This window comes from Gossypium hirsutum, chromosome D11, assembly GCF_007990345.1.
Source record: "Gossypium hirsutum isolate 1008001.06 chromosome D11, Gossypium_hirsutum_v2.1, whole genome shotgun sequence".
NCBI lineage: Eukaryota > Viridiplantae > Streptophyta > Magnoliopsida > Malvales > Malvaceae > Gossypium > Gossypium hirsutum.
Genome location: NC_053447.1, coordinates 17,276,240 through 17,288,477, shown reverse-complemented (window position 1 = coordinate 17,288,477; position 12,238 = coordinate 17,276,240). Strand labels below are relative to the sequence as shown.

Genomic DNA, 12,238 nt, shown 5'->3' with positions numbered 1-12,238 from the left:
CAAGAATGGGTCAGCAACAAGTCGACCAGATTGAGGCGGGATACGTGTTTGTCGAAGATGTCAGGGATGCAATGGTTGCAAACCGTCAGATGGCGATGTCCATGAATGTAGAAATATATTCACGATGTCTAGAAACTTTTCGAGTTACTGAGACCATCGGTCGTCGACTTGGTATACCACCTAGGTCTTATGGAGTTGAGCTCCGGAACAAACGGTGCGAGTGCAAGAGGTCCGAAACACTTCATTATCCATGTGCGCATGTTGTGGCAGCGTGAGCTAAAGTGAACCTTAATGTTGAACAATATGTCGATGATGTGTACATGCTCGAGCGCACATTGCGTGTCTAGGAAAATGAGTTCCCCGTCCTACTTGACCTGTCTACGTGGGAGGTGCCTCCGACGACTTTCGAGCTTCTCCCATACAGAGGGCTACGCAAGAATCCAAGAGGTCGTCCGCAATCAACTAGAATCCGTAATGAAATGGACATTAGGGAGAAATCCGACGGTAAGCGTTGTGGATTATGCAGGTTAAGTGGTCATAGTTGGAATAAATGCCCTCAGCGAAACTATCATGTTGGACAGTCGTTAGGATCGGGTTAGAATTGACCTAATGCTGTCAAATTGTTATGTGTAATGTTATAAAAAGTATAATTCATTTGGAATAATTAAAATTATTCAGCTTATGCTTATGCTTAAATTATATCCAAATTAAGTTGTAAAAGTATAATTCATTTGGAATAATTAAAATTATTCAGCTTATGATTATGCTTATGCTTAAATTGTATCCAAATTAAGTTATAAAAAGTATAATTCATTTGAAATAATTAAAATTATTCAGCTTATGCTTATGCTTAAATTGTATCCAAATTTTATTACTTTTAAAAAATAGACTATTTTCTAATTTTATTATTTTACATTATTTTAGTACATTATGATTGAAATTTAAATAAATTTAGTGTGTTTTTTAATTAAATTAAAAAAAACTCTTATTTCGGCCTTTTGCTCGTATTTTTTCCCAAATTTTATTACTTTCAATAAAAATATATTATTTTCGTATTTTATTATTTTACTTTATTTTAGTACATTATGTTTGAAATGTATTAATTAATTCTATTTTTTTAATTTAGTAAAAAACTCTTATTTCGGCTCTTTGTTCGTATTTTTTTAAAATTTTATTACTTTAAAAAATATACTATTTTCTAATTTTATTATTTTACATTATTTTAGTACATTATGTTTGAAATTTAAATAAATTTAGTGTGTTTTTTTAGATAAGTTTAAAAAAACCCTTATTTCGGCCCTTTGCTCGTATTTTTTTCCCGATTTTTATTACTTTCAATAAAAATATATTATTTTCGTATTTTATTTTTTACATTATTTTAGTACATTATGTTTAAAATGTATTAATTATTTCTGTTTTTTTTAAATTTAGTAAAAAATCCTTATTTTAGCCTTTTGTTCGTATTTTTTCCCGAATTTTATTACTTTTAAAAAATATACTATTTTCTAATTTTATTATTTTACATTATTTTAGTACATTATGTTTGAAATTTAAATAAATTTAGTGTGTTTTTTAAATAATTTAAAAAAACCCTTATTTCGACTCTTTACTCGTATTTTTTTTGTCGATTTTTATTACTTTCAATAAAAATATATTATTTTCATATTTTATTTTTTAAATTATTTTAGTACATTATGTTTGAAATGTATTAATTATTTCTTTTTTTAAAAAAATTGTTAAAAAACCCTTACTTCGGCCATTTGTTCGTATTTTTTTCTCCGCATTTTATTACTTTAAAAAATATCATATTTTCTAATTTTATTATTTTACATTATTTTAGCACATTATGTTTGAAATTTATTAATTTAGAGTATTTTTTAAATGTACATTTTTTTTAGATTTTATTACTTTCGGTGAATATACAATTTCCGTTTTTTTCGTATTTTATGTTTTCTTAAACATATTGTTTTATTTTTAATGTTATTTTCTTAAAAAAAACTAATTACAACATCCTAAATAAATTTCATAAAAAAAATTCTAATCAACATAGAATGTACATAATATGAGTTTTTTCATGCTAAATAAATTTTATAAAATATATATATTAAATAAAATAATAAAACACATACATAGATTTTTTACACAAATATTACAAAAAAAATTACCTTTACTTCTTTTTTTTCCTTCCTTCCCTCTTCTTCTTCTCCTTTCCTTTTCTTTCTTTCTTTCTTTCCTCTCGTTTTCTTCTCCACCCACCAGCCGAATGGTCCCCCCATTATAAGGGGAGTGGTGCCGCCTATGGCAGCCCCTCCACCAGGGCGCTGTCACATTCTAGCGGCTTTTTTTTTAAAATTTTTTATTTTTTTGTATTATTTTGATAAATAAAAAAAGTTAATATTATTTTGATATTATTTTATTTTTTTTGTAATATTTTAGTAAAATACCTCTTTTTATACAATTCCCCTAATAAAATAAATGATTATATTTAAACCACCACATTGAACAGATAAGGCTGAGACAAAAAAAAAAAGATGAAGTCCAAGACCCGACGACCAGATACTGTCCAAAAATAACCCTATAACAACACCTTCGTATAATCCTCCACATGCTTTAAATTTCACCATGTAATAAACATTCTCTAGTTTGACCGATTGGAGTGTATTAATGGATGTACAGACTTGCATAGAGTTCATTCAACAATATAATAAACCCAATTTTCTTTCTATGTATTCTGGTTACAATTGTTTTCTCCATAAATGATTTCTCTCTAAAAGCCTAATTGAAGGTTAATTTACCCCTTTATGTCATCATCTCTTATCCTTAGAATTCTACCTACTGTTCCAACTATTTAGCAACATGTCTCGAAATGAAACTCAATGGCCTTTCGTGTGATTCATAACTACATCGATCTTCCTCCCTTGACCGGAGGTTTTCAAATGTTGGATTATCATTTTTGGTTGAAAGAGCGTCTTCAAAGCTTTTCCCTATTTTTAGGACCTGTAATTCATGAGATGATGTTAATATTACGTGTTTATGTCAAATAAACATCAATTTAATTCAACAATAACTACAAAACTATTTCTAGTTAAAAAGTATTAATAACTATTGTGTAGGGATAAAGTCGGCTAAGCAACGAACAAGTAAAATAATAAAGAAATTGAAAAGATCGAACAATAATATTTTATGTGGAAAAAACCCTCTAAAGAGGATAAAAGAAATAACAGGTAAAAATCATTTCACTAAAACGACAAAAAATGAAGAATAAAAAATATAGAGATAAAATTAAATCCCAAAACTCGAAATAATAACCTTCAAAACATAAATATAAATTTATCTGAAAACTCGTAAAAGCTAATACCTAAATGTGTAATGAGTTATTTTTCTAGGGTAACAAAAAGACTTATTTATAGGTTAAGTTTATAGGTTAAATTAATATTAAAATAATCTCCAAACTTGAAGTGATAAACTAAAAAATGTGAAGCATAACTCCTAACTCCATGTAAGGTTTGTTTTTGGTATAAATCTAATTTAATTAAAAGTAGGAAACAAAAATACATAATTAAAAGCTATTTTAATTGAATTAGAGAAATTTTGGAAGTGCGTGACGAAAGAAGCATGAAAAGGAATTGAACAAAATAATATGATATAAAAACAGTAAGAGTTGTGTTCTACTTTTGATACTACAAAAATAGAAGCGAAAGAAGCGCGAATTCGGAGGCGTAAATGGGAGCCCCTTTCTTTGCCTTCACACCAAACCAGTAATCCCAATTATATTTACCACACTTATGAATTCATCTCATCAAACTTGTCCTTTCTTTTTCTAATTTCTAAACCAGACTTAAGAATTAATCTGATAAAATTTGTCCTTTTTTTTTTCTAATTTCTAACATCTCCACCATGAACAACGATAACAACTCCCATAATCCCGACTCCGGTCGCCCTGTCCGCGTCTACGCTGATGGGATCTACGATCTTTTCCACTTCGGCCATGCTCGCTCCCTCGAACAAGCCAAGAAATCGTCTGTTTGCCTCCCTCATCTCTTTCTTAACTTAATGTTTAATCTGTATATTTTTCTGGGCATCTTTGGAAATTCCTACTGATTAATGGGTGTCTATAAAAAATTTTCATCACTGCCTTTTTTTCTGATTTTCTTTTCCTTTTTTGAAGTTGTTTGGCATTTTGTTTCCTGTGAAAGATATTTGTTTATTTGCAGCAGAAATAATTTTTTTTTTTGAAACTTTTAGGTTTCCCAATACATATTTATTGGTTGGATGTTGCAATGATGAAACAACCCACAAGTATAAAGGTAAAACTGTTATGACCGAAGCAGAGCGCTATGAATCCCTTCGCCATTGCAGGTTTTACTTCTTTCTATTTTTATAACTCTCAACTTGTTCTAGTTATTGTATTGAAAACCATTAAAAAGGAAAAGAAATCACCCGTGATGCTTGTTTTGAAGAATATTTCAGTTGTAAATCTTTTGAATTCAAAACGAAATAGTGAATGTGAAGCACAATTTTAATCAATTTATCTTTCTGCAGTTGAAGGAAGTGATATTGTCTTATTTGTTATTCATTTCTCATAGGTGGGTTGATGAAGTCATTCCTGATGCACCGTGGGTGATCAATCAAGAATTTCTTGATGCATACAATATTGACTATGTGGCTCATGATTCCCTTCCGTAAGGATAGACAATGCTTGCTTTGACACTAATTTATTCATGGTGAATGCTGCATTGTTAAGAAGATGTAGAAACAAAACTACTCTATATTTGTTTTACATTGCACATCTGAGACTTTTAGTTGCCGAAAAACATATAAATACTTGCCATTCATTTGTTCATGTAGTCTTTATACTTTGCCATAAATCATTTTTACAGCTATGCTGATGCCAGTGGAGCTGCGAATGATGTGTATGAGTTTGTGAGTTAATTGAGACGCTTATTTATACTTATAACAATTGGTGCTTTTTTAAACTGTGTTATATTAAAGTGGGCTCTTGTTCCTAGGTTAAAGCAGCCGGAAAGTTCAAGGAAACTCAACGAACCGAAGGGATTTCAACGTCAGATATTATAATGAGAATTATTAAAGATTATAACCAGTATGTGATACGTAACTTGGACCGTGGATATTCGAGGAAAGATCTTGGAGTTAGCTTTGTAAAGGTACGGTATTGAATGATCACTTGTGAGAATGGAACTTTACCTTGAGGTACAATCTAGAAAAAGAATAAAGAAAAAGTATATGGATGCTATGCGGGAAATGTCCAAATCACAACAGTGTTCACCCTTTTTATTATCAGTGTTTCTTTGTTGATGTTCCTACAGGAGAAGAGATTGAGAGTGAACATGAGATTGAAGAAACTACGTGAAAAAGTAAAGGAACACCAAGAAAGGGTAGGAGAAAAGGTATGGCCCCTCATGCCATCACTATCTTGTTCAATTATTTTTCACTCTAATGCTTAATGATTTAGATCTACAAGTTCATTGGAAGGTAAATGCATACATTTTAGAACTTCATGGGGGTGGTGGACGTACTCGAAATTCTTCTTGTCTTAGTTTTTTCGACGGGTAAACTATAAAATGGTCACTTTTATTTGCCTTAAATTACATATTAGTCACTTATGTTTGAAATGTTACGTTTTAGTCACTTATGCCATTAAACTTCGTTATCTCTCAAACGGCAGTCCTACGTGGCAGTCTAAATGGGTTTTAAACGTTAACTTGGATTTTAGTTGCTAGGATAAAAATAGGTTTTTAATTAAATAAATTTAATTTGGACTACTATGTAGGACATCTAAGTTGGCATTTAAAACCCATTTGGACTGCCACGTAGGATCACTGTTAGGGAGGTGACAAAGCTTAACAGTAGAGTGACCACTTTGTAACAAAATAATAACGTAAATGATTAAAATATAACATTTCAAATATAAGTGACTAATATGTAATATGAGGTAAAAAAATGACTATTTTTATAATTTACAATGACGGTTTTCCCATTATACTTTTAACATTTTTAGCACAATTTTTTCATTTAAGCTTTCCTTGGTTTTATGGAGCATGTGCATACATAGCATGCTGACGTGAAGTTTTAAACAATTCTTAATTTGGTTCCCAATCAGAGGCACACTGGGAGTGTTGTCTTATCATTTATGACTGGGCCCCAATCTTTATGCCTCGTTAGTAGGAATATTATTTTTTGAACACGTACTAAGTTAGCAATAAAATAGTTTCATTTTTTTATAGTTTTTAATCACTCATTTAATTTGTTTTTAAAAAAGGGGAATAATTTTTTTACTAATTTTGAAGTGTTTTTTTTATTAGATTTTTACTCATTTTTTTAATTTTAAGTTTAAATTTACACTAATTATTTTTTATGTTATGACAAATTATTTTACTATTTATGTAATAATTAAAATTTTTCACGAGAAAAAAACCAAGGAGTAGCAAAAATAGCTTGGTCCCATTGTTCTCAACTTGTCATTGGTATTATCATGCACGTTGTTATCATGTGTATTTGCGGTTTATGTTTGTGTGGTGAAATTAAGGAGTTGTTTTAAGGAAAGTAATCCATGAATAAAAAACAAGCATTTATACATGGTAACAAGCACCTGAAAAATAGCCATTCATCTTAAAAAACTGGGTCCAGGTAGAAGCTAGCTAGCTTTAGAACAGTTTTTCAAATCCATTTGCCTTGGGTGGCTTAGTACAATTGTTAGATTTACCTCATGATTCATATCTTCATGATATTTGTACTTCTGTTGCATATGGTTGTCCATTTAGGTGACTAGATTGTCTAGTTGGAGACATAGCCTTAAGATCCAAAATATATGGAGATCAAGTGCATTTAGAATTTAGATGATGGTATGTCATATGAAAGGCAGGGTTATGTTCTATTGTTTATATATCCAATTTCTTCACTTCCTTTGCTCGATCATATTTGCTTAGTTATAAATCCTAGTATTTTGCAGTTTTGGCTCTCACCATTGCTGATATTCACCACAAATGACCATTATAACATTCATTACGTCCATAACTGCGGAAAGCTTGATGTGACCACAATGTAAATCCCTTACATCCCCTGGTTCAATGTTCCCATAAAAGATTATTAAAGTTATGGAATATGATATTTAAGGTTTTCTAGCAACAGAATTATACCGCAGTGTTACGAGTTGAGGAAGATTCATATTTTAGGTTGTGTCACCTAATGCTTCAGTTTGTTATATATATATATATTGCGTGTGTATGTTTATAAGCTTGAATGCCTATATGTATATCCTACCTAGTCATGTTTGTTGCCAGGTGCTATTTGCCTGGACCTGCCATGGTTTTTCGGTTCTAGGTTGTTTGTTTAAGCTTGAACATCCCCTTTTAGTTATTCTTAATCTTCTCATAAAGTTAAGGCAATTCACTAATATTTACCCGAAAATACTTGCAGATACAAACTGTTGCCATGCATCGTAACGAGTGGGTGGGAAACGCTGACCGCTGGGTTGCCGGATGTAATGAGTTGGTGGAAAATGCTGATCGCTGGCTTGCCGGATTTCTTGAGGTGTTCGAAGAAGGTTTCCACAAAATGGTGAGCAAATCTAATGAAATCAATGTTTATAGTAATGACAATTGCATGCATATAAAAAAATTACTAAGGGAGCTTTTTCAGGGCGCTGCAATCAGAGAACGAATAGCAGAACATTTGATGAGGCAACAATCAAGGGATTCTGCATTTTTGCTGGAACTTAGTGATGGAAATGAAGATGAGGAATATTATTATGATGAAGATGAAGAGGAAGCTGACGGTGATAATGAGGAATACTATGACGAGGATGAATATTATGACCAGAAAGACGAGAAAAATGAAAAGAAGGAAGAAGAAAACAAACAAACTATTGCTTCTACTGTAGGGTTTGAGTGGAAAAGCTTCAACCTGTAATTTTGTTTATTCATGTCATACCTGAAAATGTTGTTCCCATTGATGCTTCTTTTTGCCTTGGTAAGATGCAAGGGCTTGTACAACTTTCTTTTTGTCACTGTGTAGGAGTTTTTTGAAGAAAATTTATAGTTCGGGGAGATATAAGATGTTGCCAATATTCAAATTCTGAAATGATGGTATGAATTATTTGGGTTTATAAGAAAGTTTTTCTGTTATCATCATGTTTTATTTTGTGGTGAGTTTGAACGATTGGAATTGGATAGCTTACTCGGTCCGATAAGTCTGTCTCAATTCAGTTCAAATAAAAAATATTTTTAAATTAAAATAACGTTGATTGGATGTTAGTTTGATTGATACGGGTGTTGTTGCTAATGTAGGAAAACGTGGATCTAAATGCGTTAAAGCGTATTATTTTTCTATTTATGAATTGCCTATAATAAGATTCTTTTAAAAAATATATTTTAATAATAAAATGAGTTCTTTGGAGGGCCAAATTGATTTGAAAACGGGCAAGAGCTTAAGAAATATTTTGAAATTAGGTTTCTACCCGATCTGAACGAAATTATATAATTTATTGAATTTTATAAGACGTAGATTTATATCCAAACTTAAAAAGGATTAATTTGGTAATATGCTGTTGAAGTGGTTTATAAGCTAAATTGATGGTGCTTGAGTCCTTGGTTTGAATCAGTCAAACGTGATTGGACTGTGATAGCTACTAGGGGAAGTCCCTCCAACACATGAATCTTTTTACAACAACTTCTTAGCTCTTTTGTAATTGAATTGTTTCATGGATTCCATCTAATGTGGAGTACAATGACTGAACTTTTCTGACCAAAGGATTGGAAGGTTTGTTGTCAAATTTTACATTTATTTATTTATTTATTCTACAGGACTTATATAATCTTCCCATCAAAGAACAAACAATGGGAGAGATGGAGCTGACAAATATTGGCATGTTCTAGTTTTATTGATTAGTCCTATATCCAATGTGGTGGGAAGATATTGGCATGTTTTAGCTTTATAATCGTCTTTAAGAAAAGATATTATGCGTTAAAACTCATAAAGACTAGATAAGGGAGCCTATTTCAAGCCCATGATTATTATTCTTCCATTAAAAACTAATTATTATGCATTAAAAAGTAAAGAAAAAAATATAACCATCACCTAAAAACCAAACTCATGTTTCAACATCTTATCTTTTTCTTCTTTTGAATTAGAAAACTAAGACTCATTTTTGGAAACGCAATTAGTTTGACTAATCTTTAAAGTCATCATAGGCTATACCCAGTGAATTGGGAAATTGCCCCTTGGCTAAATGCTAAAATTTTCTTTTAGCCCCTCTCATAATTTATAACATTTAATTTAATTTTTTTATTATAAACTTTTAACTTTTACAAAATTTTATTATCCTTGACTTCAACCTGTATATTAATTTACGGTTAACCGATCCAATTGGTTAGGTTAATTGGTTCAGAAGAGAAATTAAATAATAAAATAAATCACTTTCATACTAAATAAATAGGAAGTAGAACATATATGATTCAATAAAAATATAAAAATTATTTTGATTTATATAGAGCAGTAGTTAAAACTTAGACATTTATTTGACATGGATTCAAATTGCATTACCTCAATCTCTTATATTAATATTCTATCAATAAATAAATAAATAGAAATAAATATTCAAATCCTAAAAGAATAGTTTAATATATTATCGAATTCAACAAAGTATTTGTTCTCAATTGAATGATTAATCCCATTTTTTAAAAAAAAATGATTATAAGGGATCAAAAGAGATATGAAATTCACAATCTTTTAACTCTTATGACATGAAGTTGAAGGTTAAAATTTGGATTCTCATATTAGGAGAGATAGAAAGGGTAGAATTTATAGTGAGGATTGAAACGATTTGATTTTTATTATTTTAACTTTCCATTTGTCGATTACATACATGTGCCTATTACCAATTAGGGGTTGTCACTAATTCCTTCTTCGTATATCCAAGACCAATATAATAATTTATTATTGCTACGTCCATGAGAGTAGGATTGACTAAGAGTTGGTTTTTTGTAAAGGCTACAGACCTCAAAACAAAGAAAGAATTGTAAGGGCGCAAAAGCTTAAGTAATACAACACTCACCAATACTTAAGTCCATAAAAAAAAAAAGGTGATCAGAGTTTAAAAGAGTATCTTAGATTTTTTTGCGTCTTTCTTTTTATGAAAACCTTCCACCTTTTATCATTTTGCCTCTTGTTGTCTCTATCATCATTGCTCTTAAGGATGTATAGACCCATGTGTGGTTGGTTAGAGTGTCAGCGCTTGGTCTAACAAAACTATGCCTCTAGCTTCTTTGTTGGTTCTGTTACCTAATTATCATCAGTTGTCATTGTTGTGTTTAGATAGTTACTTGTTGCCCCGTTGTTTTGTTGGTTATTTGAGCCTAGAGCCTACATTCTCAACAAGTATAATGATATGCCCCTTTTAGGTTTGATAAATGTTATAAAGTGACTCGACGAAAATCTAATAGAGAAAAGAAAGAGATTTGTTGGTTTCATTTTGGTAATTAAAGGTTTAAGCTTGTTAAGGGAGGAGTGAGTTGGAAAAGGGTTGAATTATTTAATTATGTTGCGTCCCTTAAGAAATGGCGTGTCCTCTAAGGGACTAAACTTTACACATTAATGTGAATAAGTTTAAAGGAAATCAAGTTATTTGACTATGTTCTATCCCTTAAGGGATTAGTCTTCTGAATGACTTAGCTCCATTGATAAGTGGATCAATTTTGGAGAAGTTATATTATTTTGACTATGTTATATTCTCTAAGGGATTAGATCCTTTGAGGGACTTAGCTTTATCAATTCGATGGAAGCAAAATTTGGAACTATGTTTAAGGGATTAACTCTTATAAGGGACTCATCTCTACCAAAAGGATACATAGAGAAAGAAGGTATTGATTACGAGGAAACCTTCTTTCTAGTAGTGATGCTCAAATCCCTTTATATTATATTATCCATTGCGGGGGGTCTCGATTACAAGATTTGGCAAATGGACATCAAGATAATATTTTTGAATGACCATTTAAAGAAAGCATCCATATAATGCAACCTACTAGATAAAGGAAACAGACAAAAAGTTTGCAAATTGTTAAGGTCTATATATGGACTTAAGTAGGTATCCGATTCATGAAATTAAAGATTTGATCCAAAATTTTTTGATTTGAGCAAAATGTTGATGAACTTGTCATTTATAAACATATTATGGATGGAAATGCGATCTTTCTAGCTTTATATGTTAATGACATACTACTCATCGAGGAACATTTTTATATGGCCGATTTGAAGAAAGGTACATAATCATCTGTATCGAGCTTTCATATTTTTTTAAAAGAACTGTCCAAAGACAACGAAAGAAAAATAGCATAAGATAAATGTTCCTTATGTTTCAGCAGTAGAAGTCTCATGTGTGATGTTATCACGCATTTATATATATGTTTTGCAACAATATTTGTGAGTCGATATCAAACGAATCTTGGTCCAATACACTAGAAAACAATTAAGCATATACTCAAGTATTTACGGAGAACAAGTTATGTTTTTTGTCCTAACCAGTGGAGCCATAGTATGGAGAAGTGTCAAGCAGAGTTATATTGTTGACTCCATTATAAAGCGTGACAACTTGTTTTTAGTGGTACTGGAAATGGTGGTTTTAGAACCTTATTTACAAATGGTGGAGTCAGTAAGTTTTAATATTTAATATCTATCAGTCTATTATAGTGTTATATGAAAGTCTAGTTTGTTGATTTGATTAATTGGATAATTATTTTAGTATAGGGATGAAATCATAAATGTGGTAAAAGTTAACCACTATGAATTTCTTTCGCTAGTGGTAATATGATAATCATTTAGGGACCAAATTGATAATTTAACCAATTTCATAGTTACTGGTCGGACAGGTGTTGGTTGTTACATTAGCTATAACGATGCTAATCCAAATTAATAAATTAGATTAGACATATATCTATATATATTATAGCTTAGTGAATAAAAAGAAGTACTTCATTATTCTCTTCTTCATCTTTTCCGTCACCATTTTTCTTTCCTGTTAGGTTAAGAAAAACTTGGCCAAGCTTTGTGTTCTTGCATGGTAAGCTAATTCAAGTCTATTTTGCTTGAATTTGATGTTTTTGAATTTATCGTGCTTCAATCTAGCTCATAGTGGTGTTTATTTTCAAAACTATTAAAGACTTCTTGAGATTACCATTGTTGAATGCTTGACATTCATGATGTTAAATGTTTAGACTAGATGAAA

At 30.7% G+C, this 12,238-nt stretch overlaps 1 protein-coding gene across 2 annotated transcripts; it reads left to right on the top strand.

Moving 5' to 3' along the window:
* The first annotated feature begins 3,679 nt into the window (after positions 1–3,679).
* On the top strand, positions 3,680–8,150 carry LOC107912661 (choline-phosphate cytidylyltransferase 1). 2 transcript variants are annotated; one of them, XM_041106317.1, is made up of 9 exons: positions 3,682–4,019; positions 4,246–4,359; positions 4,587–4,682; positions 4,881–4,923; positions 5,010–5,165; positions 5,328–5,408; positions 6,971–7,062; positions 7,438–7,578; positions 7,660–7,848. In XM_041106317.1, exons 1-9 carry the CDS (start codon positions 3,898–3,900, stop codon positions 7,682–7,684), a joined length of 870 nt encoding a protein of 289 aa, XP_040962251.1. In that variant the 5' UTR covers positions 3,682–3,897; the 3' UTR covers positions 7,685–7,848. The 2 variants fall into 2 exon arrangements, with proteins under 2 accessions (XP_016696435.1, XP_040962251.1); XM_016840946.2 differs by lacking the exon at positions 6,971–7,062 and having other exon boundaries at positions 3,680–4,019; positions 7,660–8,150.
* The last annotated feature ends 4,088 nt before the right edge of the window (positions 8,151–12,238 follow it).

What these genes read in the sequence shown, in the direction of transcription:
- LOC107912661 (XM_016840946.2), top strand. Translation starts at nt 3,898, where the DNA reads ATGAACAACGATAACAACTCCCATAATCCCGACTCCGGTCGCCCTGTC. An exon ending in TTGGAGTTAGCTTTGTAAAG is followed by an intron (nt 5,166 to 5,327) that starts GTACGGTATTGA and finishes ATGTTCCTACAG; the next exon opens with GAGAAGAGATTGAGAGTGAA. An exon ending in AAGAAAGGGTAGGAGAAAAG is followed by an intron (nt 5,409 to 7,437) that starts GTATGGCCCCTC and finishes AAATACTTGCAG; the next exon opens with ATACAAACTGTTGCCATGCA.